Raw genomic sequence first — 26,345 nt, forward strand, 5'->3', positions numbered from 1 at the left:
TTGCTCTTTCCATATGGATTTCTGTGTTGCTCCCCCTCGTGCCCTGGTTCCTTATTCCATATTTTTTGCCATATGTTAGAAGACCCTTCTACTCTTGGGCTTTTGGCAGTTAGAATACTGGGGCTATTTTACCCTTGGACACTTCAGTAGTGATAGGGCTACTCAGCTAATATTCAGATTCTCTTTCTAGTAGCAGGATAGGATATATCCTGCTCTTTTAAAGGTGGGTTTGGTGGGGCCAATACTGTGGTGTAGCGGGTAAAACTGCCACCTGCAGTGCCAGCATCCTGTATGGGCACCGGTTTGAGTCCCAGTTGCTCCATTTCCCATCCAGCTCTCTGCTACAGCCTGGGAAAGCAGTAGAAGATGGCCCAAGTCCTTGGGCCTCTGTACCAGCGTGGGAGACCTGGAAGAAGCTCCTGGCTCCTGGCTTCGGATGGGCGCAGCTCTGGCCATTGCAGCCAATTGGAGAGTGAACCAGCAGACGGAAGACCTCTCTTTCTCTCTCTACCTTCCTTCTCTGTATGTGTAACTCTGACGTTCAAATAAATAAATAATTTTTTTTTTAAAAAAAGATGGGTTTGGCTATGTGATTTTGTTGGTCAATGAAATACAAGTAAACATAAAGCACATTGCTTCTAGATGGAAGTTTTTCAATGGCTACAGCAAGACACTGCAACACTAGCAAGTAGATTTTATGATCCCCACTAGACTGACCTTTAAAATTATTTTAGTTTATTTGAAACGCAGTGAGAAAGAGACAGCTGGAGCGTGGCAGGCCAAAGTCAGGAGCTGGGAACTCAACTTTGTCTCCCATGTGGGCAGTAGGGACCCAAGTACTTCAGCCATGATCTGCTGCCTTCCAGGGTACACATGAGCAGGCAGCTGGACTGGGAAGCATAGCTGGGACCCAAAACCAGGCATTCCAGGATGGGATGCTGGCTTTCCAAGCCATGTCTTAACATTAGGCCAAATGCCTGCCCCAGGGCAATCTTGAAAGCATGTGTCTGTCAAGCCTCTACTAACCTGAGGGCCTCTGTGACTTTAAGAGACCATGTCGTGGAGTTTTTCTGAGCTCCCCAGATCCACCCTTGAGATCAAACACATTCTTTCTCTCTCCCGACTAATCTAATGGATCTTCACTATTTGCAAGGATATTTCAATAAGTTTGTGGAAGGGACCAGCATTGTGGCATAGAAAGTAAAGCTGCCATCTTCCATGCCAGCATCCCATATGGGTGCTGTGTTCATGTCCTGGCCGCTCCACTTTGATCTGGCTCCCTGCTAATGGTCTGGGAAAAGCAGAAGAGGATGGCCCAAAGGCTTGGGCTGCTGCCACACACGTGGGAGGATGAAGCTCCTTGCTCCTGGCTTCAGACTGGCCCATCCCTGGCCATTGTGGCCATCTGGGGAGTAAACCAGCAGATGGAAGATCTGTCTCTCCTTCTCTTTCTGTAATATTGTAATCTCCTTCTGGTAATATCAGTGGTTGACAATTCTCTGATGAGTCCTTCTCTGGGGTGTTACTTCTGGTTAAAAAGAATCATCTTTCCCAAGCGCGTCTTCCCTTCCCTAGGTGCAGTTCACATCCAGGAACAGGTTGATGTGTGGTTAAACAGTCCTGGCTCCCTGCCTCAATGCAGGACAATGCTGCAGGGCACCCCAGCTCCAGCACTCCCTGCAGGATTGGCTGAAGCCCCATTTGCACCGATGTTGTATTCCCTCTGCCCATCTTGCCTCAGGCAGTTCCCGCTGAGGTAGACTGAAGGTGTTACCAATAACCTCCTGCAGGAAAATCTCCAGAGTTCCAGGATCAGTTTCCTGATGAACCCGGCTGGTGCTAGGCCCCCTGGAAACCATCAAGCATTGTAACATGTGGGAAATAAATTTTCGTTGCAATAAGCTGCTATTTGGGGGATGTGATTAGCAACCTAACCCATTCTGAGCAGTAGAGATGCCAGACCTCACCTGTGCTACCAACCCTTTGTTTTCATGTGAGCATAACTTGTATTGGTCTGTCTTGTGCGGTGTTTAAATCATTGCCAAGTTCTAATTCTTCTTTGATATTCTTTCTCACTGTGAGTGGACAATGATGTCCCAACTAAGACATTACAAGGACAACAAAAAAAGGAAAAGGGTTGTGCATCTAATTGTTTATTCCTAGCAAGTCAATGTCACGTGTCTCACATATTGTCTAAAACTTTTTCCTCTTTTCTATATAACTTATTTATAACATACACGCGTACTTAGTGTTTCTAAGGAAATTTTTATGGAAATAAAAATTCAATAATCAAGTATTTAATTCCCAATTTGGGAAAGAAAAACAGTATATCACCAATTAATTTCTGTACTGGCAACATACAGCCTATTTGAGCGCTAGATCTCCTTTAAAGTCAAATGATAGAACAATTCCAGTTTGTTAATTTAGGTCTTATAGGCAAAACAAAATGTAGTAATGAAGCCAATGCATCAAAGCATATGCTCCTCTTTTTTAAAAAAAGGATTTTACTATACAGAAAAATTTCGCTCTGCCTGAGGGTAAACAGTAGAAAAATATTTCAACTCAAAAGAGTCTTAGAATCCTGGGCTGGTATTACCACAACCCCTAATTATAGAAGATATTTAGTATGATAACAGAAACCAGCCTAAGGAATGTGGAGATTTATTTACATCAAGGTCGGATAAAGAGATAAAAGGGGACTTGAACAAGCAAGCAAAGAGTATGGCTTTAGGAGTGCATTTATGAATGTATCTTTAGAATTGCCCCTAGCCACAATGAAAGACCAGCAAAAGCAGCCTTCAGAAGAACCCTGTGCCTACTGGGAGAAGGAAGGCTTCACCTCTTGAGATCGCCCTCCCACGCAAATTTTCCACCTCGCAGTTGAGAATTAAACCCAGACTTCCGATCATGGCGCCACGAACGTCACCTTCTCCCCTTTCCCCCAGCAAAATCCCACCCAAGTCGGCTGATCCCGCAGGGCGGCGGGAGGAACCCCCTCCCCTATCCTGGTTGCTTGGATACAAACCAGACTTGCAAATGGAAAAAACGGACTAAACAGATCCTAGAAAGCTACGGTGGCAAAAGCACCGACTCAATTTTGGGGGGTGTGAAGACCCGATCCCACCCTCCACCGAGGGAGCAACTCCCTCCCGTCACTTCCCTTCCTCAAGCCCTAAAAGGCTCCTAAGGCCCCAACCTTTGTGAATAAAGGCCCTCGGAGGAGGAGTGGGAGCCGCGCCGCGCACACAGACGTGCACACACGGCAGGGCCGCTCGTATCGTTTTAAAGGGGTTTTCTCTCTGGCTTCGCTTCCTTGCCACGGTGCAGGATCCCCAGTCCGCTGAGAGGGGCTAAGGGTCCGCTGCTCGAGGCTGCAGGACGCCCTTCAGGGCAAACATCAATTTAGGGGTGGTCTTTCCAATTCCGGCTTTTGTTCGGATCAGTGAGGGGAGCCCAAGGTCTCCGGTTCTGGGAACGTCGGGTCCCACCGGACGCTTGGGGCCACGGAGAGGGAGAGGCGGGGCAGCTCCGGCCCCGGAAAACGGGGGTCGTTTCTGCCAAGCTTTCCTCCAGGGGGGGTCTTGGGGAGACGCCTCAGCTGGACTAAATCACGGGGCTCGGAAAGAGTTTGGGACAAAAGATGCGGCCGCCCTCTCCCGAACGTACATGCACACAGATCCCAAGCCATCCACGCATGGACGCGATGTGTGTGCGCGTGTGCGCGTGTGTGCGGGGCAGAGGCCACTGCGGCCCACCGGCCTGCCAGCCCCACCCTGCGCTCGGCGGCGGACGGCGGAGACACGCCGCGCGAGGGCCTCCGAGTCCTCCGCCAGCCCCGGGCGCGGGGCGGGGCCGGGCGGGGCGGCGAGCGCGCACGCGCAGTGTGGGCTTCGTCGCGCCGCCGCCCGCGCTGCACCACAGGCCAGAGACAGACAGGGCCGGGAAGAGACGGAGACGGAGGCGGAGGCGGAGGCGAAGGCGGCGACGGCGGCGGCGGCGGCGGAGGCGGGGCGACTCCGGTGACCGGGAGCGCCGCAGACTGGCAGCTGCGGCGACTCCCCCCTTTGTGTCTGGTCTGCGCGGAGCCGCTGGAAGTGCTTCCCGGGAGGGGTGCAACGGGTGTCTCGCCGCCTCGCTGCTCACCCCCCACCCCGGCCACCTACATCCGCCCTCCCGCCGCCCCCCGCCCTCGGCCCGCGACGCCCGAGCGCCTCCCGGAGCCCCGAGCTGCGGGAGGACGAGGCGGCGGCGGCGGCGGCGGCGGCGGCGGTGGCGGCGGCGGCGGCGGCTTCTTCCTCGGGGGGCTGTGATTCGCTCGCAGGAGCCATTGACGGGCGAAGACGAGGCTTTCATGGTGGAATTTACCTCAGGCAAGACCGAGCGGCCGGAATAAAAGAGCGAGGCGGAGAGGCGCGCACGCCGGAGGGCTGGAAGGGGCAGCCTCCCGCACCCTCCCCGCCGCCCGCCGTCTCGGGGCGCCCGGGCCCAGCCTGCCCACCGCTGCCCTCCCCTCCCCCGCTCCCCGCCGCCCCTCGGCCGGGCCTGCCCGACCCTCGCACGATCGTTCCGTGAAGCCCGTGGGCTTGTCCATGGAGGCAGGCACCTTCTCCCATCCAGTGGACGAAGAGGATTTGTTGTGGAGATCGGAGTGAAGGAGGCAGCGAAGCGAAACTTCACCGGGAACCCTGCCCTCCCGGGGCCGCGGGCGATGCGACTTGGGCCGCCGGGCGCCGCCGCCCGCCGCGCTTCGCCCTTCGCGGCCGTCGGGAACGCGCTCTGATCCGCGGCGCCCGCCTCGATCCCCGCGCTGCACCCCGCGGCACCCTGGATATGTTTTCTCCCAGACCCGGCTATTTTTTTGATATCGTGAAACTACGAGGGAAGTAACTGCGGGGGTTTCTTCTCGGCTCCCTGCGTCTGTCCCCCACCGCCCCCCCACGGACATGCCTTCGGTTTGGGGAGCGCACGCACCCAGTCCTCGGCCAGTGAACCCCCCCAGCCGCCAGGGAGCGAAATGAAGGGAATTTCTGCCGCGGAATGAAAGCTCTGCCACTCCGTCCACTCCCCTGCCGTTTGTCCTTTCAGACTGCATTGTAATAGGGGCCGGAGAAGTCCGACGGGAGACCAGACGAGCCCCCCCGCCCCGGCCGTCTTCACTTTCCCCGATTGTCTTCCTTTGCCCCTCCTGCTGCTCGCCTGGCCCCGGGATGGCTTCCTCGGTGCGGCGGCCCCGGCGGGTGCCCTGGCTGCTGGGGGCCGTCCTGCTGGTCAGCACCGCGGCCGGTGAGTAGCCCCCGTGGCGCGTCCCGGCCACTTCCCGTGCGGGCGGCGAGGGAGGGAGCCCGCAGAGGCCGAGGCCTGCGCTCGCCCTTCGCGGCGCGTCCCCTCGGGTCGCTGCGGGCGGGAGCTGCCCCCGGCTACCTGCGCGCCTTCCTCGCTCCTGCGGGGGAAATCGCCTTGGGGGGTTTCGGTGTGGTTTACACCCCACTCCCATACTGCACTCCCCCCCCCCACCCCGTCCTCCGTGGGGAAAAAAAAGGACATATTGGGTGTGGTATCTTGACATTTTTAGCTGTGAGGTAATGCAAGAATTAAAAATAATGTTTTAATCAGCAGTGAACGGTGTCTGTTATGAGATCTTTGGAAACAGAGCTTGTAGTTGTTGTTGTTTTTTTTCTTTTAACACAAAGAAGCGGATTTGGCTTGCAGTAAAAGGAACATCAACTCAGATAACCCACTCTTGACCCTTAGTTTTGGAGGTAGATCACTTTTTGGGAATCCGTGTTACTTTCATTTTTCAAAAATGTTACCGAATGCATAGAGTCAATGTTAAGGACGCCAGAACTGAGGCTCTCGATAGATTGTATAACACTGTTTATTATTATCACTCATATTATTTTGTGGCCAAGTATTTTAATAATCACATCCGTCTGGACACTCGTATTTTATATGCTTTTGGAATTATCGTTGGGCATAGAAGTATTTTGATAACTTTTCTGTTAGTCATCTGGCAACTGTTGGCTTTCCTGTCATTGAGACAACTTTGACCTGACGCCGGACTTCTAGGAGATTTGACACTTAAAAGTTCTTTGACATTGTGCTTAATCGTGAAGGGAAGTGGTAGTCATCCTTTCCTCTGGATGTTATCTCACTAGTTCCCCAGGCACTTTAGACAGAACCTCATAATCCATTTGCAATTACTCTTTAAGGACTCTTTGGTGATTTGTTTTTAGAAATTTTTGGGGCTGAATTGTCCATATAATTCTTAAATGTGGTTTAGGGTGGCCAAATGGATTATACATTTAAAAACAAGGAAAGGGCAAAATGATGGTTTCTCAATGCTTTTTTTCTTTTTGTAAGTGTGTAATTTTCAGATTCAGTGAGTTTCTCATTGCTGTGTTAAACACAGAATTTACTCATTTGAATTTAAGAGTCTGAACTGGGAAAATACTAAAAAAAAAAATCAGGTTTTCCTTTTGAGCTTCCGGTATTATTGTCTTGTTGATTAATATCTACTATTTTAAGGATAAATATTTAATTGTGTTAAAGTAATTTGAACTTCTGAATTGAAATGTATTTTGAAACAGGTATTTTAGCATTAGTCATTGCAATTCCTTTTGGAACAAAAACATGTTTTTTCCTCGAAGTTTGTATTATATTAACTCTAAAATTTTCTAGCCATAGCCTTGTAGTTCCTGTAAAATATAACGAATGAAAAGAGGCCTTCCTTACGCTTAAGCAGTCATTTCTTAGCAGAAATCTCAGAATGTTTTTGTTCTTTGTTTTAGAATGTATACCTTTTTAGAATGCATATTTCCACTTATAATAAAATGACATGCTCATCATTTTGTGATCAGAACTGGTAAGAGGAAAAAAAACTAATGATTTTTGAATAAATGATTTCTGCTTGTTAAGTAAAATACCCTTAGAATAATGTCTCTTAAAAGGGATAGATGGAAAAAAATCATTGCTTAACAATGATTTTAATCTTGTTTATTTAGTATTTTTTAGCACCAGGTGACAAAATTTGTGAAGTTGTATTTCAGAGTTATAACAATAATAATAGCTGGTATTTATTTGGTGTAAGCTATGCACCACCAATAGAATATTTGGATAGCTTTCCATATATTTTCTCACTTCATCATGTGACAGTTCTGGACTGTAGGTCCTTATTTAACGGAGAGGGAGGGTTAAGTATGGAGAACTTAAATAAGCACAGGGTAAACTTTGGAGCTAGGATTTTAGTCTGTACCCCTATCTACCACATTAATGGTAACAACAGCAGTAGAGGCAGCAGCAACTTCACTTTAACTGGGAACAGGAGTTAGTAGATCAGCCTTTGAAAGAAGCAGGGATACTTAGTGGATAGTGGTACAGCACTTGTTATGCAAATATCATGGTTCTGAATGTGTAAAACTTGGCTTAATGTTGGAGTGGCTAGTGCAGTTTCGTTAGGTGCTAGGTGACTAGAGAGGACCTGTGTAGAATTACAATTCGTAGATGGAGTGATGTAACCAGACAGGTGCAAATTGTGCAACTGAACAAGAAAAACAGTACTGGAAGACTGACTGATAGCACATCCATCTTTGGAGTCAGGGATAAATCATGTCTTTTGAATCCCTCTTTCCAATGAACTCTATCTAGCCCTTGGACTCCTCCATTCTAAGAACAGTTGATACTTGATTTATACATGAACTCTTAATTTTAATAAAAGAGTATAACACAAATGTTATTTAAACTTCAGCTTCTGTAATGCATTTGAAATAATTCATTTGATGGGATTTCAGTTTTACATAAATCTTTAGGGACACATTCATTATCTATAAAGTGAGATTCATCTATTTAGTTAGTGTTGAGCAGTTAGTGAATGTTGTTGAATAACTAGTTTAGTCATCTTAACTTTAGTATTAAAGTGTGGGCATTGCAACACAATTATCTGAGGTTCTTGATAAAATGCATATGTTTGACTACAGTTTAGATGTACTGAATGGATCTTTCCTATACATGTATTTTTAATTTAAAACTTGAGTTTCAGGGCAGCTTTACCCACTCTGCCTCCTGCAGTGCCAGCGTCCCATATGGGTACCAGTTCAAGAGCCAGCTGCTCCACTTCCGATCCAGCTCTGTTGTGGCCTGGGAAAGTAGTGAAAGATGGCCCAAGTCCTTGGGCCCCTGCATCCACCGTGGGAGACCTGGAAGAAGCTCCTGGCTCCTGGCTCCTGGCTTCAGATCAGCGCAGCTCTGGCTGTTGTGGCCATCTGGGGAGTGAACCAGCTGATGGAAGACCTCTCTCTCTGCCTCTGCCCCTGCCTCTGCTTCTCTGTAACTCTGCCTTTCAAATAAATAAATCTTAAAAACAAAACAAAACAAAACAAAACAAAAAAAACCTTGAGTCTCAGCAAGATTGAAAACCACTACTTTTTTAAAAAAAGGTTTATTTATTTATTTGAAAGGCAGACCACAGATAGAGGGAGAGACAGAGAGAGGCATCTTCTATCCTCTGGTTCATCCCCAAATGGCTGCAGTGGCAGAGCAGGGCCATTCTGAAGCCAGGAGCCAGGAGCTTCTTTTGGGAGACCACATGAGTTCAGGGGCCCCACACTTGAGCCATCCTCCATTGCTTTCCCAGGCCATCAGCAGGGAGCTGGATTGGGAGTAGAGCAACAGCCAGAACTCAAATCGGCCTCCATATGGGATGCTGGAGCCACAGGCAGAGGCTTAACCTACTGTGCCACAGTACTGGCCCCGAAAACCATTACTGTGTATCATCAATCCTAATTGGGTTCCTCGAATGTGGTGATTCAGCCACCTTTTGCTGCATTAGAAGTTGGCATCTGAGGACTGGTATTGTGGCATAGTGGGTAAAACAGCTGCCTGCTATGCCGGCGTCCCATATGGGTGCCTGTTCATGTCCCAGCTGCTGTACCACTTCTGATCCAGGTCTCTGCTGATGGCCTGGGAAAAGCAGTGGAAGGTGGCCCAAGTGTTTGGGCCCCTGTTATCCATGTGGGAGACAACCGATGAAGCTCCTGGTTCCTGGTTTTGGCCTGGCCCAGCCCTGGCCATTGTGGCCATCTGGGGAGTAAACCAGTGGTTGGAAGATCTTTGTCTCTCCCTCTCTCTCTGTAACTCTGACTTTCAGAATAAATAAATCTTAAAAAGTTGGCAACCATAAAATTCTAGTAGCATGCAACAATAGCATTTGTTCAGCTCCACATGTCTCCTTTGGAGCCCAGGCTGGAGGGAGGGTTAACATGTCTGGTAGAAGCTATGTCATGGCAGTGACAAAAGTACAAGAGATCAAACCCAACCCACCAGCACATTTCTGTGCTCTGCACTTTCAATGTCCTATTGAAAGTCATGTGGCCAAGCCCAAAGACCAGAGGTATGGTAGCATACTTTGCCATAATGAGGCTAATATAATATGTGGATATGTAATTCAATTGCAGAGGAATGAAGACTTGAAATCCTCAGTCTCCTTCCTAGGGTCAGGAAGATGGTCCAAGAGTGAGGTTCTGTTACCATTTGAATGGAGACCAAGCTCTTACTTAGGCCTTTGCGTCTGGTGTCTGTAAAAGCTATTCTGGCATGTAGGATGTGGCATTGGTGTGTGTATAAAACATGGAGAGAGAGAGAGAGAGAGAGAGAGAGAGAGAGAGAGATGCCTATTCTATACAGAACACCTTTCTTTCATTAAAGATAAGCTTTCAAGCAATTTTTATTCATTTATTTATTTGAAAGGCAGAGTTATAGAGAGGCAGAGACAGAGAGATCTTCTATCTGCTGGTTCACACCTTAAATGGCTGCAACAATCAGGGCTGGGCCAGGTTGAAGCCAGGAGCCAGGAGCCCCTTCTGGTCTCCCAGGTGAATGCAGGGACCCAACCACTTGCTGCTTTCCCAAGCCATTACCAGGGAGTTGTATCAGAAGCAGAACAGCTGGGACTCAAGCACATGGGCTGCCAATATTGCAGGTGGCAGCTGAACCTGCTATGCTACAACGGTGGCCCCAAACAATTTTTTAATTACTTATTTTATTATTATTTGAAAGGGAGAGATTGAAAGCAATCTCCCATCTGCTGATTTACTCCCCAAATACCCACAATGTCCAAAGGTGGACCTGGAGACTTAATATGTGCCTCTCATGAGGGTGGCAGGGACCCACTACTTGAGTCATTGCCTCTTGCCTCCCAGGGTGCACGATAGCAGGAAGCTGGAACCGAGAGTGGAGGCAGGACTCGAACCCACTCTGATAATTGGATGTAGGTGTCCCAAACTGTGTCTTAACCTCAAGCCCAAAGCACGTGACTAAAGACCAACATTTTAACAGTGAAAAAGAAAAAAGTTGAATGTTGATCTCTGGTGGATAAAATCTAACTTTGAAAGGCACTGAATGAAGTCAGTTAATAATTGACCATTCCACTGATTTGGCCCCTACTCATATATAGTCTTACTATTGAATGTATTTATGTATTTGCCTAGGCCTTTCAACTGATAATTTCTAGAGGGTAGGGTTCATATCTTAAATTGTTTTGTAATGTATTATATTCCAATGCACATATGTGTTTAAAAAATACTTAATGAATGATAAAAAGGAGTTGGAGCCTGGAAATATTCTAGGATTGCTTACTGCCTTAAATGACGTACTAACAATCTTTCCCTGTAAGTTGTATAATGAGAAGACTACTGTCCTAAGTTAATGAGACCTGGATTCTATGTGATTCTGGACAAAGAGGTTACTTAACAGTTTTCTCAGTTCTGAACTATGGGGTTGGACTAGATCATGTTTGAAATGTACATTTTTTAAGGATTTATTTATTCGAAAGGCAGAATTACTAGAGAGGGAGAGATAGAGAGAGGGAGATTTTGCATCTGCTGGTTCACTCTCCAAATAATTGCAATGGCTGGGACTGGGTCAGGGCAAAGCCAGAGCCTGGAGCTCCATCCAAGTCTCCCGTGTGGATGGCAGGGACTCCAGCACTTGGGCCATTTTCCATTACTTTCCCAGGCTCATTAGCAGGGTGTTGGATCAGAAGCACAGCAGCCAGGACTTGAACCAGCACTCTTATGTGATACCAATGTCAAAGGTTGTGGCTCAACCTGCTGCGCCACCATGCCAGCCCGGAAATATACATGTACATTCTTGAGCACCATTCTAGACCAATTGAATCCAAATATGTGGACATTTAGCCCAGAACTATTAGTAATATTTGTTGCATGCTCTTTATTTTGCACTTAATATAGTAAGTGTTTGACAAGAGTATTTTAGATTTTAGACAATTTCTACTCAAATATACACACATGAAAGCAACTGGAAAAGTAGTGGGGACATTAAGAAGATATATAACATATGGAAGGAGAACTGAAGTGTCTAGTTAGAAACATTTATTAGTCTTTTTTTTTTTTTTTTTAAGACTTACTTATCTATTTGAAAGTTAGAGTTACCGAGAGACAAGGGAGAGACAGAGAGAGGGAGATCTTCCATCCACTGATTGACTCCCCAAGTAGCTACAATGGCCAGGGCTGAACCAGGCTGAAGCCAGGAGCCAGGAACTTCATCTGGGTCTTCCATGTGGGTGGCAGAGGCCCAAGCACTTGGATAATCTGCTGCTGCTTTTCCCAGGCCACTAGCAAGGAGTTGGATATGCAGTGGAGCAGCCAGGACATTAACCAGCACCCACATGGGATGCTGGCATTTCAAGTGGTGGCTTTACCTGCTGTGCCACACTGCTGGCCCCCATTAGTGCTTCTTTTGTATTAGAATCCTTTTTAAGTGTTTGTAGTGTGATACATATAATAAATAGAATGGCTGTCCTCCCTCTACACCCCTACCCCCATTGAAGCTAGGTCTCATACTATTTGAAGCAAGGGTGAGAATTTTGCAGACTTTTAGCATTGTTTTGTTTTTTTTGTCTACCTCAGAACAAAAAATTCTTGTAGGTATTCTGCCATGAAGGAAAATGACTATGTTCCTATGTGTCTTCTTGCTCCACCCTCCCTTCAAATGTTTCTTCCCCTTAACTTTCTTGAAAGAATAGTAAATACTTCTTAACTTCCATTTTTTTTTTTTTTTTAAGATTCTCTATTTATTTGAAAGTCAGTTGGGGGCGGGGAGAGAGAGAGAGATCGATCGATCTTCTATCTGCTGATTCATTCATTCCCCAGATGGCCACAGTGGCCAAGACTGAACCAGGCTGAAGGTAGGAGCCAGGAGCTTCCTCCAGGTCTCCCATGTGGGTGGCAGGGCCCCAAACACTTGGGCCATCTTCTGCTGCTGCTTTTCCCAGGCCATTAACAGGGAGCTGAATTGAAAGTGAAGCAGGCAGGACACGAACCTGCACCCATATGGGAGGCTGGCATCACAGGCAGCAGCAGCTTTACCTACTTATGACACAGCTCTGGCCCCCAGACTTCCATATCTTGATTTCCTTGGTTGCTCCCCTCACACCACAGTGTTTAGTAGGTCAGCAGTGACTTCCTTTAGTTGCTAGTCCAGTCACTTTTTAATATTTTTTCCTTTGACTTTTCTACTGAATGTGACAGTTGTAGTTGCTCTTTCTTTGAAGCTTTCCTTTTCTGACTTTAGTGACTTCAGATTTCCCTGGTTTTGAATTCCTCCATTCCTCTTCACTCTAAATATTTTAGCTTTCCCTTTAGATCATCTTGAATACACTTTTGTTATTGTTATTATTCTCATTTGTTGATTTTCTTTTATTGCTACTCCTTTCCAGGAAATTATCCCTGAAGGTAGATACTAAATCAGATAGGCAACCAGGATTGGAAGCTAGATAATCTGAATTCCTGTTCAGTGTTACTGTTAGCTGTTTACTTTGGTCAAATCATCTGTTTTGGTCTCAGTATCCTTATTTGTAAAGTGAGGGATTGGCCTGGATAATATTTAAGTACTTGTACTCAAATAGTATTTCTGCTTGTGATATGAGAAAAGCCAATGGTATGCTTAGGTGCTAGTAAATATATATAGCTCTTTGAATGCTATACTCAGTTAGTACTTTGAAATTAGCTGAGGTTGGGAAAACTATTTGGCATTCTGAAATTTTAAAAGTGCTATTTTGAAAGAAGTGTAATTTTTTGCCAGTATATTTTTATCTTGATTATATTGAATTTGCCAGAACAAAAATATAAAGAAAGGCTCTTTAGGTTTATACTTTAATGAAAATATAATAATAATGTCAACCAAATATAAATGGTGTTTTTAAAATAGTTGGAACCCTAGAATTTTAGAGTTGGCAACTTAAAAGTGGACTTTTTTTTTTTAAGATTTATTTATTTTATTTGAAAGGCAGAATTACAGAGAGGCAGAGGCAAAGAAAGAGAGAGGGAGAGGGAGAGGGAGAGGGAGGGAGAGACTGGTCTTCCATCCACTGGTTCACTCCCCAGATGGCCATGACTGGGCTGAAGCTGCTCCGATCTGGAGCCAGGAGCCTCTTCTGGATTTCCTACAAGGGTGCAGGGGCCCTAGGACTTGGGCCATCTTCCACTGCTTTCCCAGGCCATAGCAGAGAGCTGGATTGGAAGTGGAGTAGCTGGGTCTAGAACTGGTGCCCATATGGGATGCTGGCACTACAGGCGGCAGCTTTACCGCACTATGTCACAGTGCTGGCCCCCAAAGTGGATTTCTTATAATTAGAGGTTTAGTTAAGGTTAGACTTCTCTACAATATTATCATTCATTCTGATTTTTTAAATTTTACCTTTAGTTTTTTTAAAGAATTATTTTATTTATTTGAAAGAGTTACAGAGAGAGATAGACCAGAGAGAGAGAGAGAGAGTTCCTCTGTTCTGCTGATTCACTCCCCAAATGACCACAACAGCCAGAGCCGAGCTGATCTGAAGCCAGGAGCCAGGAGCCAGGAGCTTCTTCCAGGTTTCCCACGGTGGGTGCAGTGGCCCAGGGACTTGGGCCGTCTTGCACTGCTTTCTCAGGCCACAACAGAGAGCTGGGTGGGAAGAGGAGCAACTGGGACTTGAACTGGTGCCCATATGGGATGCTCATGGTGCAGGCTGGGGCTGTAACCCACTGTGCCACAGCGCCGGCCCCTCTCATTCCAATTTTAAGATTAATAATGCCAAGATCAATTTCAGTTCAGTCTTTGACCAATTATCATACTTTTTAAATTAGTGGAATTTAATTAATGACATTTTAACTTCAGTAAAGTTTTTTTGTTTTTGTTTTTTTTTTTTTTTTTGACAGGCAGAGTGGACAGTGAGAGAGAGACAGACAGAAAGGTCTTCCTTTTGCCATTGGTTCACCCTCCAATGGCCGCTGCGGTAGGCGCGCTGTGGCAGGTGCACTGCGCTGATCCGATGGCAGGAGCCAGGTGCTTCTCCTGGTCTCCCATGGGGTGCAGGGCCCAAGCACTTGGACCATCCTCCACTGTACTCCCTGGCCATAGCAGAGAGCTGGCCTGGAAGAGGGGCAACCGGGACAGGATCGGTGCCCCGACCGGGACTAGAACCCGGTGTGCTGGCGCCGCAAGGATTAGCCTAGTGAGCCACGGCACCTGCCAAGTTTTTTTTTTTTTTTAAACAACTTTATTGAAATAATTCATGTATCATACAGTTCACTCATTCAAAGTGTGCAATTCAGTGTTTTGGGTATATTATTATCTTTCATAAATTGAGATAAAATATCTATAAGAAGCTTTGCCATTTTAAATATTTTGAAGTGTTCAATTTAGTGGCATTAGTTCCATTCACAGTGTGGTGCACCCATCACTGAAACCTTTCTGTCACCCCCATAGGGAAATGGTGTGACCATTAAGCAGTGACTCCCCATTCCCTCTCTCTCCTGGACATTGGTGACCTCTGATCTGCTCTCTGACTTCATGCTTGCCTCCACTGAATATCTCCTGAAGCAGAATTATATAATATGTGTCTTTGTGATTGACTCTCATTTTGCTTAGCATAATGTTTTCAGGGTTCATCCATGTTGCAGCATATATCAGAACTTAAGTACTTTTTAAGGCTAAATACTATTCCATTATGTGTATATAGCATACTTTGTTTATCTGTTGATCTGTTCATGGACCCTTGAATTGTTAACACTTTTTGACTATTGTGAATGGTGTTGTAGTGAACACTTACATACAAGTATCCATCTGAATTACTGCTTTCAATTCCTTTGGTTATATATTAGGAATATAATTATTAGAGCATATGATAATTAAATGTTTATCATGTTGAGGAACTGCCAAAATGTTGTATATAGTAACTGCACCATTTCATATTCTCATATGGGGGTTCAAATTTCTTTTTTTTTTTTTTTTGATTTAATTAATTTATTTGAAGGCTGTGCTGATTCATTCCCCAAATGGACGCAACAGCCAAGACGGGGCTAGGCTGCAACCCAGGAGCCAGGAGCCAGGAACTCTATATTGGTCTCCCACATGGTGGCAGGGGCCCAAATACTTCCCAGGCTGTCTTCCCAGGCATGTTAGCAGGATGCTGGGTTAGAAGTAGAGTGGCGGGGAATCAGTATGGGGTGCTTGTGTTGCAAGGAGCAGCATAATCTGCTGTACCACAGTGCTGGCACCTATCATTTTTTCGTATCGTCACCAACACTTGTGATTTTTTTATTTTTGAATTTTAAAACAAGATTAATTAATTTATTTGAAAGCAGAATGACAGAGGAATGGGGGGGAAGAGCTAGAGAAAGAAAGAAATAGGGAAATATTTTTCATCTGCTAATGTATTCCCCAGATGTTTGTAACAGCTAGGGCTAGACCAAGCCACAGTGCCGGCTTCTTCTTCTGCTTCTTCTGTTTTTTGTTTGTTTGTTTGTTTTGTTTTTAAAAGATGTATTTATTGGGCCCGGCGCTGTGGCATAGTGGGTAAAGCTGCTGCCTGCAGTGCTGGCATCCCATATGGGCACCGGTTCAAGACCTGGCTGCTCCACTTCCGATCCAGCTCTCTGCTATGGCCTGGGAGAGCAGTGGAAGATGACCCAAGTCCTTGAGCCCCTGCACCCTTGTAGGAAATCCAGAATGAGGCTCCTGGCTCGTGGCTTCGGATTGGCACAGCTCTAGCCGTTGCGGCCAATTGGGGCATGAACCAGTCAGTGGATGGCAGACTTCTCTCTGTCTGCCTCTCCTTCTCTCTCTGTGTAACTCTGACTTTCAAGTAAATAAATCTTTTTAAAAAAAGACTTATTTATTTATTTGAAAGGTAGACTTAGAGAGAGAGAGAGAGAGAGAGAGAGAATTGATCTTTTATCATGTGGATATAGTATCCATTAAAAGCTGATATCAAATGGAAACTTAGAAACATTTTAAATACTTTTGACTTTTCTTATTTCAAAACTATACATAGTGAAAAAAGTAAGCTTATAGTACAGAAATCTGGCAGACACTGTCTTGGCCAAGTAGTCAAATTAACTTTGATGATAAGTTCTGTTGCTAATACCTCACCTCTCTGGTCTTTCTCCCTGAAATTCACAGTCCTAGTCTACCTGTGAGAAAAATATCAGTCTCAAAATGGGTTGTCTACTAAAAAATACCTAGTTAGTGCATTTCAAAGCAGCAAGGTGGTCAGAGACGGGAGGTCAGAGAAACTGTCAGTCCAGAGGAACTCAAATATACATGATGACTAAATATTATGTGGTATCCTAGGTGGGGTCCTGCATTATACAAAAGATAGTAGAAGACAACTAGTAAAATCTGAATAAAATGTGGAGTTAATAATAATGTGTCAATGTTGGTTTCTTAGTTGTAAGAAATGTCTCCTAGTACTGAAAGATGTCAGAAGGATGGGAAATCCTCTGAATTATTTTCACAACTTTTTTGTAAAAGAAAATTCTACAAAAAAAAATTTATGAAAAATATATATTCATTTCAGAAATACTAGAAAAATATAAGAAAGACAATTTTCAAATTCATAAAACTGATCACTTGACTGTAAGGATCAATACCTTGATTTTCTTTAAAACTTCTTTCCATACCAACATTTTTAAATGATACTATATTATAATATATGTATCACTATACCATGTACAATAAATGTATCTATACTTAATGATGCGTATATTGTATGTAATCTTGAAACCTGTTTTTATGTTGATATATTATAACCAAAACTACATCTTCAAATGTGAAATAAGATGATTTATAGCAAAATGTGACCTATACAAATGCTGTGTAAAGAAATACATAAATGTTTGATTATTAATTGAAACCCTCCTGTTCTTTGTTTCATTTAAAATTAAGATTTCTCTATCATTTTAAATTTGTCTTCAATCTTCGCTTTTGTAGATAAGAGTAGTCTATGAATAAAGTTACACAATTATAATAGATGGCCCAAGCTGATTTTCTTTACAGAATGGTTCATTTTTTTAATTGAAAAATAAAGAGAAAAATATTATTAATTCCATAGCCCCTATACTATAATTTGTTTTTGGTTTATTTCTTTCTAATTAAAAAATATATAGTATGATTGTGATCTTATATCTTTAATTATATCATTTTTGCATAGAATGTCATGAACATGTTTATGCAATTTTAATAACATTTTAGTAGTTGTATAATATTCCATTGAGTGTATTTCTTATTATTTACTTAATTCTTATTGGGAGGTATTTATGTTGTTTCTGATTTTCATCACCAATAAGTAGTACCATATTGAATAATTCTGTGAATGTTTTTCTTATATTTTAGTTTGATTTCTCATCTGAGAAAAACATTTGGGGCCCAATGCTGTGGCATTAGTGGGCTAAGCCTCTTCCTGCAGCGCTGGCATTCCATATGGGTTCCGGCTCAAGTCCCGGCTGCTCCTCTTCCAATCCAGCTCTCTGCTGTGGCCTGGGAAAGCAGTGGAAGATGGCCCGAGTGCTTGGGCCCCTGAACCGGTGTGGGAGACCTGGAGGAGGCTCCTAGCTCCTGGCTTTGGATAACTTCAGCTCTGGCCGTTGTGGCCATCTGGGGAGTGAACCAGTGGCTGGAAGACCTTTCTCTCTGTCTGTAACTCTACCTCTCAAATAAATAATTTTTTTTTATAAAGAGAGGTATTGTACTCTCTTGATTGTCTCCTTACTTCTCCATCTTATTAAGTAATTCCTGTTTATATTCCTGTCCTTCAATGTTATATTGTTTCAAGATTCAGTTCTTGGACCTTTTCTTTATCTATACTCATTCCCTTGCTGATCTCTTAGTCTCATGGTTTAAAATAGCATCTAGAGGCTGATAACTTTAAAATTTATCTCTATCCCAGACCTCAAACCACTCTTCTTGAAATCTAGTCGCATGCAGTCAGCTGTTCTCTATTTGGATATTTCAGATTTAAGTGTTAAAAACTGAACTCCTTAGTCTCCTCTGCAGGCCTGTTTCTCCCATAGGTTTAACCAATCTAGCAAATGGCCCTTTTGTTATTCTCTCTTTTTTCTTCCTGTCCAAGGTAGGGCAGGCTGAAATCCAGGAGCCAGGAGCTTCTTCCGGTCTCCCATGTGGGTGCCAGGGCCCAAGCATTTGGACCATCATCCACTGCTTTCCCGGCATGTTAGTAGGGAGCTGGATCAGAGGTGGAGCAGCCAGGACATAGCTGGCACCTACATGGGATGTCCATGCTGCAGGCCACAGCTTAACCTGCTGCGCTGCACCCACAAAAACTCTTGGCACAAAATGTTGTATCGAGTCTATTTCTGACCACCTGCATCACTTCTGCCTTATTGGAAAAGCCCCCATCTTTTCTCACTTGTCAGGTTTCACTAGCCTCTGTTTTCTCTGTTAACATTTTTGCCTTATTACAGTCTCTTTTTCACCACAGTAGCCTGCATAACCCTTTTCAAGCATAAGTTAGATCATGACATTTCTTTGCTTAAAACTCTCCAGTGCCTCCCCATATTACTCAGAATAGTAGTCACAGAGATTTAAGATATCCCACACAATCTTGGCCTCTTATGTCCTCTGTACTAATCTCTGTATGACTGTACTTATACCTTTATAAAGGAGTAAAATTCAGAAAATCAAGTAGGTTAGATTTAATATACCTTATTCTGTATTATTTGTCAGTAGCAACAGTTAGTAAATCTGTGTATTTGGGGGAAAAAGGAAGAGTCACATGACCATTTCTTGAGACTTTAGTATATCTACCAAGTGTGTTATCTCATTGTTATCTAGACATAATGATTACTGCTGTTATTTTTCTTTACTCTGCAGATGAGTAAACTGAGTAATTGTGAGACCCGATATTCAAGTATAGATTTCTATGACTCTAAAGCAGAGCATGTATATAACATACACAGTATTACATGAAGATATAGAATACTTGAAATATTTTAGATATCTGAAAATCTTACTGGTATTTTAGTCATTTAGCAATAATTGCCCAGATTGAACTGTGTCTTGGTTATAGTCTTTTATTTTGCTGTAAATGACAGCATATATCTTAAGTTTTGGTCTTAGTGTGGTATTTAATGTTGATGGGTAAGAACAAATTTCATTCATGATTCAAAGCTTCAGTTTTGGAAAAGAGCACAGGTTACATTAGAAGAGTGTTGATGACATACTTAGTTGAGGATAGGTGGTTTTTTTTTTTTTTTTAAGATTTATTTATTTGAAAGAATTACAGAGAGAGGTAGAGACAGAGAGAGAGGTCTTCTATCTGCTGGTTCACTCCCCAATTGGCCGCAACAGCCAGAGCTGTGCCGATCTGAAGCCAGGAGACAGGAGCTTCTTCCGGGTCTCCCACGCAGGTGCAGGGGCTCAAGGACTTGGGCCATCTTCTACTGCTTTCCCAGGCCATAGCAGAGAGCTGGATTGGAAGAGGAGCAGCCTGGACTAGAACCGGCGCTCATATGGGATGCCGGCGCTTCAGGCCAGGGCTTTAACCCGCTGCACCACAGCGCCAAGGATAGGTTTTAATGCTCCATGTGTTGTTGATGATTAGAACCTTCAGAGGCCAATCTAGTGTGAAGAGTAATCCCCCCCCCCCTTTTTTTTTAAGTACTGTACAATGAGCCTAATGTAGTGATAAGAAGAAAAGCCAGATTAAAAACAGTCAGATGATATCAGGAGATGAATTTATTCGTGTTACTTGTTGAAACATTTTATATGTGATATTAGTTTTCCGGGATGTTTAATTATTTTTTCCTTTGGCTAAACCAGTATGTTAGCTTGATGAAATAGTATCAATAATGTTATAAATAAATTCAGTTTAGCTTTTAGCACTAACTCTCTTTTTTTTTTTTCCATTTATTTAGCTGTTCTCTAGGGATTATTGTTTCGTCTACTTACTTAGGTATGAGTAATTCAGTTTTACTGATTCTTTGCAGCTAAGTCTCTTTCTTTCTTTTTCTTTTTCTTTTTTTTTTTTTTGTTAAAGATTCATTTATTTATTTGAAAGGCACAGTCACGGAGAGATAGAGGCAGAGAGAGAAAGAGAAGTCTTCTGTCTGCTGGTTCACTTCCCAAATGATTGCAATGGCCGAACCTGTGCCGACCTAAAGCTGTGAGCCAGCAGCTTCTTTGAGGTCTCCCATGTGGGTGCAGGGGCCCAAAGACATGGGCCATCTTCTGCTGCTTTCTCAGGCCTTAGCAGAGAGCTGGATCATAAGAGGAGCAGCCAGGACTGAAACCGGCACTCATGTGGGGTGCCAGCACTGCAGGTGACGACTTATCTGCTACACCACAGTGCCTGCCCTTACATCTCTTCTAAAAGCAGACACTGGGGCCTGGCATAGTGGTTACGGAGGGAGGACCTTTCTCTCTGTCTCTCTCACACTGTCTGTAACTCTGCCTGTCAAATAAATTTAAAAAAAAAAATTAAAAAAAGATGTGACTTAAAATGCTCACGTGAGGGACAGACATTGTGGTACAGCAAGTTAACCTGCTATGTAGGAAACTCACATTCCATATCGGTTGTTGTGGGCATGTGGGGAGTGAATCAACAGATGGAAATCTCTCTCACTCTCACTCTGCCTTTCGAATAAATAAAAATAAAATATTCACATCTCCCATTGGAGTTGTTGGGTTCAAGTCCTGGTTCTGCTGCTAATTCCAGTTTCCTGTTAATGTATACTCTGGGTAGCAGTAGATGATGGCTCAGGGAATTAGATTCCTGTCAGCCATGTAGAAGACCTGGATTGAGTTCTCATTGCAGTTCTCTATGGCTTCAGTCCCCTAGGGAGGGAGCCAGCACATGGGAGTATGCACACACTCTCTCTGTTTCAAATAAATATAAAACAAAACACATTAGTCTTCATTTTGTGCTGAGATCTATCCTAAGTATTCTAGTAGGTTTCATATTTCACATCACCCTATTGAGGAAAGTAGATTGCATTCAGTAACTGCAAACAGGTTAAATTCTAATTATTTGCTGTTATAAACCAGTGTATTAAGGCCTAGTTTATGGAACTGTATCAGTTGGATACATTTCTGAAACAACAGTGATTATTTCTTCCTCACACTGTACTTATATAGCCATGACAGATTGGCAGGGGTTTTCTACTCATCATTCAAGGATTCAAGTTGATGGAAATAACACCATCTTATAGCAGTGGTAAAAGAGAGTATAAGTACCCCCCTCCCTTTTAAAAAAGATTTATTTATTGATTTAAAGATTCATTTATTCAAAAGGCAGAAAGTTAGAGAGGCAGAGGCAGAGAGAGAGAGAGAGAGTCTTCCATCTGCTGGTACGCTCCCCAGATGGCCACAATGACTGGAGCTGTGCAGATCCAAAGCCAGGAGCCAGGAGCTTCTTCTGGGTCTCCCATGTGGGTGCAGGGGTTCAAGGGGCTTGGGCCATCTTCTACTGCTTTCCCAGGTGACCGCAGAGAGCTGGGTCAGAAGTGGAGCAGCCGGTACTCGAACCGGTGCCCATATGGGATTGTGGCACTGTAGATGGTGGCTTTACCCGCAGTCAGTGGCTTTACCTGTTTTGCCACGGTGCCGGCCCCTTATTTATTTATTTGAAAGGCGAAGTTGGAGAGAGAGAGAAGAGATGTAGATCTTCCATCCATTGGTTCACTACTCAAACGACGGCAGCAGCTAGGACTGGGCTAGGCCAGAGCCAGGAACCAGGAGCGAGGAGCTTCTTTTGGGTTTCCCACATGGGTGTCAGGGACCCAAGCACTTGGGACATCTTCCACTGCTTCCCCAGGTGCATTAGCAGGGAGCTGGAATAGAACTGTAGCAGCTGGAACTTGAACTGGCACTCAGCCTCTCATATTGGAGTATCTAGGTTTCATTCTCAGTTCCACTTCTGATTCCATCTTCCTTTTTTTTTTTTTTTTTTTTTGATAGAGTGGACAGTGAGAGAGAGAGACAGAAAGGTCTTCCTTTTTGCCGTTGGTTCACCCTCCAATGGCCGTCGCGGCCGGCGCACTGCGCTGATCCGAAGGCAGGAGCCAGGTGCTTCTCCTGGTCTCCCATGGGGTGCAGGGCCCAAGCACTTGGGCCATCCTCCACTGCACTTCCGGGCCACAGCAGAGAGCTGGCCTGGAAGAGGAGCAACTGAGACTAGAACCCGGTGTACCGGCGCTGCAAGGTGGAAGATTAGCCTATTGAGCCACGGCGCCGGCCCGTTTCCAGCTTCCTTCTAATGTGTACTCTCAGAGGCAGCAGATGATGGATCTGCCATTCACATAGAAGATTCAGTTTGAGTTTAGGGCTCCTGGCTTTTGCCTAACCCAGGCCCCGCTGTTGTAGGTATTTGTGAACTGTCTGCCAGTTGGCCTGTGTGTCTCTGTCTGCCTTTTAAATAAAATAAAAATAAATTACTTTTTAAAAAGTAAAAAAGAATTCCTGAGCATTTAGAACCTGACATTTTGGTTCTTATGTGCCTAAATTTAATTTAAAAAATTCTGAGAATCTTGGTTGTTTGGGTTTCTAGCTTATGAAAGTTGGAAGTATCAAAAAAGTAAGTACATGACTAGTATCAATGGCTTAACATTTTTGAGCATATGCATTCATTTAATGTATTCGGAACAACTTTCAGTTAGAAACTGTTCTGTGTAGTTAGTGTGTGAAAATACATAGCATAAACATCATTTTTGTCCTCCTAATACTTCACTTTATTGGTCATATTTCATCAAATGTGGTACAGGTAAGACTAATAGTTACAAAATATAAAGGGACAGAATTGGGAGGAGTGTGAATGAGGAGGAAGAAAAACTAATTTACTTACTAGTCTGTTGTGTTGTCCATTGATCCCTGCCCACACTGTCCCTGTTTGGGTAGCCCTTGTTGCCTTTCTCTTTGATCTGTACTGGTATAAGCTTCAAAGCAGCATTCCATTCTTTGACTAAGTAGCTTGTTGCAGGTTTTTGGACTCAGACATTTTTAAATGGTAGTTGGTTATTAGAAAGCCTTGAGGTTATTACTTGAAAGCAAAGAATAATATTTGGAAAGAGAATGCTGAATATGAAATAAGTGCTAGTATCAAAAGGCAGTTAACAGGTAGTCTAAATCTAAGTTAACAGGTGTGCTAAAATGACTAAGAGAATGTGTTCTGTGGGCTGTGTTTATCATTCTCTAACTTTGGTGAAATGATTCCTGAAATCTTTTCAGCTCATCTTACTCATTTAGGTCACTAATTATGGAACTTGTTGCTTAGAAGATAGCATCTAGTTAAGATGTTGGGGATGGGGAGAGATTCCTGTGAGATTCAGCTGAGTCATGTCCTTAGTGATTGTCTCGAGAATTGTGTTGGTGAAGCAGCAAATTTCTGCAGCTAATGGATATTTCATTATTGGCTTAAAAGAACTTGTTATATAATATATTTACCAAAAATTACCTGATGTTAATGAAGTAATGCTTGTCTACAGAGTAGCAAATGACATGCAATAAATACTATTTAACAATAGTAACGTCCCGCTTCCTGCCTGATTTGGGTCAAGTACACTACAGATTTTTTTAAAAATGTTTTATTTATTTATTTGAGAGGTAGAGTTATAGACAATGAGAGGGAGAGACAGAGAGAAAGGTCTTCCTTCCATTGGTTCACTCCCCGGATGGCCACAACAGCCGGAGCTGCACCATTCAGAAGCCATGAGCCAGGTGCATCTTCCCTGTCTCCCATGTGGGTGCAGGAGCCCAAAGATTTGAGCCATCTTCTATTGCTTTCCTAGCCCATAGCAGAGAGCTGGATTGGAAGAGGGGCAGCTGGATTAGAACCGGCGCCCATATGGAATGCTGGCCCCACAGGCAAGATTAACCTACTGTGCCGCGGTGCCGGCCCCAACACTGCAGATTTTTTTAAAAAATTTTTTAAAGATTGATTTATATGTTTGAAAGTCGGAGTTACAGGGAGTGGGAGAGACAGGGAAAGATCTTCTATCTACTGGTTCACTCCTCAGATGGCTGCAATGGCTGGGACTTGGAACTTGTTGCTTAGAAGATAGCATCTAATTAAGATGTTGGAGGTGGGGAGAGATTCCTGTGAGATTCAACTGAGTCAGGCCAAGCCAGGAGCTTCGTCTGAGTCTCCCACATGGGTGGCAGGTGCCCAAGACTTGGGCCATCTTCTACTGCTTTTCCCAGGCCATTAGCAGGGAGTTGGTTTGGAAGTGCAGCAACTGGAACTGGAACCAGTGCTGATGTGGGATGCTGATGTCACAGGTGGTGGCTTTACTGGCTCTGCCACAATGCTAGCCACTATCTTTTTTTTTTTTTTTTTTTAAATAGATTTATTTATTTTGAAAGAGAGAGAAAGAGAGAGACAGCGAGAGCGAGAGATCAGTCGATCGATCTTCCATCTACTCCCTCAGTGGCCCCAAGAGCCAGGGCAGACCCAGGCTAAAACCAGGAGCCAAGAGCTTCATCTAGGTCTTCCACGTGGGTGGCAGGGACCCAACTATTTGGACCATCTTCCACTACTTTCCCCAGCCGTTAGCAGGGAGCTGGATCAGAAGTGGAGCAGTCAGGACACAAACCTGTGCCAATATGGGATCCCAGCCTTTCAGGTGGCAGCTTTACCTGCTTACAACAATGCCTGCCCCATTGCAGAATATATTTTACATATATTTTTTTTTAATCTTCAGAATACTTGAAAGGTAGGTGTTTTTCATATATTAGAGCTAGGGAAATAGACTGATAGAGGGCAATACTTTCTTTAATGGTGAATATTATAACTTTAAAAAATATTTTAGGGACTAAGGAGTGGGTCAAGTCACTGCTTGTGCTGCTGGCATTCTATATCAGAGTGCCAATTTGAGCTCCAGCTGCTCCACTTCCAAATCATCTATCTACTTTGGAAAGCAGCAGCAGATGGTCCACATACTTGGGCCACTGCCACACATGTGGAAGTCCTGCATGGAGTTGCAGGCTTCTGGCTTTGGCCTGGACCAGCCCCAACCATTGTGGCAATTTGGGGAGTTAACTAGTAGATGGAAGATCTTGCTCTCTTTGTTTCTCCCCCTTTCTCTTTGTCATTCTGCCTTTCAAATAAATAAGTAAATATTTAAAAAATGAGGTGAAAGAGAGAGACAAAGGGAGATCTTTCATCTGCTGATCCATTCCCCAAATGCCTGCAATAGCCAGGGCTGGCCCAAGATGAAGTCAGGAACTTGAAACTCAGTCCTGGTCTCCCATGTGATTGGCAGGGATCCAGGTGGTTAAGCCATCACCTGCCACCTCCAAAGGTGCACATTTGTAGGAAGCTGGAGTTGAAAGCAGAGCTGGGATTTGAACCCAGGCAGTGAGTGAAATGTATGTGGTGTCTTAACTGCTCCACCAAATGCTTACTCAATTTAGCTTTGCTGAAACAAGTATTTTTTTTTTCTTAGATATAGATACTAAAGCACAGAGAGGTTAAATAAATCACCCAAAGGCTGGAAAATGGCATTTAAGCCAGGATCTTCTTGTTTTCAGAAAGTCTCTTCGCTTAACCATATCTCTTCTTAGATCTTTTCATGTTGTAAGAATTTATCACATTGAGATGCCTTTTGACTTTGAAGCTGTGAATTGTTCTCTCCATAAATTAAGCAGTTTGAGATAAATTGTTATCGTCATACCAATTGTGTAATAATATTAGATGTATTAGCAGAAAGTCTACTGCTTGATTAGTTGTTATCAAAATAGTATGCTGGTTAATTGTATTGAATATCTACATATACAGCTGTGTTAGAACACAGAAATATGAATCATAGTCCCAGTATTTGAGACACTTTCCCCATAAGACAAGGATGTAAATATGATGGTTTACACTCAATTGCTAAATTGTAGGTTAAAATAATCCAAATTTGGAGTAAGATATATAGAATATATATAGCTAGTAACAACAACAACAACAAAAAGCTATTATTTTGGTATGGATAATTTACTGTGGCTGGACAGGCATGGAGAAGAACTTAAAATTCCTTGAAGCTGGATTAAGGGAATTGCCCTAATTATGGAGGTGT

The 26,345-nt window shown here is 43.9% G+C and overlaps 1 protein-coding gene across 2 annotated transcripts in view; it reads left to right on the plus strand.

Annotated features, from left to right (window-relative positions):
• Nucleotides 1-4,280: 4,280 nt before the first annotated feature.
• BMPR2 (bone morphogenetic protein receptor type 2) overlaps nucleotides 4,281-26,345 on the plus strand; it is a 177,472-nt gene continuing 155,407 nt past the window's right edge. The window contains exon 1 of one of the 2 annotated variants that reach the window (XM_062190049.1): nucleotides 4,281-5,283. In XM_062190049.1, the coding sequence (XP_062046033.1) occupies nucleotides 5,208-5,283 (76 nt within the window). In that variant the 5' untranslated portion in view covers nucleotides 4,281-5,207. The remainder of the gene's footprint in view (nucleotides 5,284-26,345) is intronic. The other variant, XM_062190042.1, reaches the window with a different exon arrangement.

Source organism: Lepus europaeus, chromosome 1 (assembly GCF_033115175.1).
Source record: "Lepus europaeus isolate LE1 chromosome 1, mLepTim1.pri, whole genome shotgun sequence".
In the NCBI taxonomy this organism is placed as follows: Eukaryota; Metazoa; Chordata; class Mammalia; order Lagomorpha; family Leporidae; genus Lepus; species Lepus europaeus.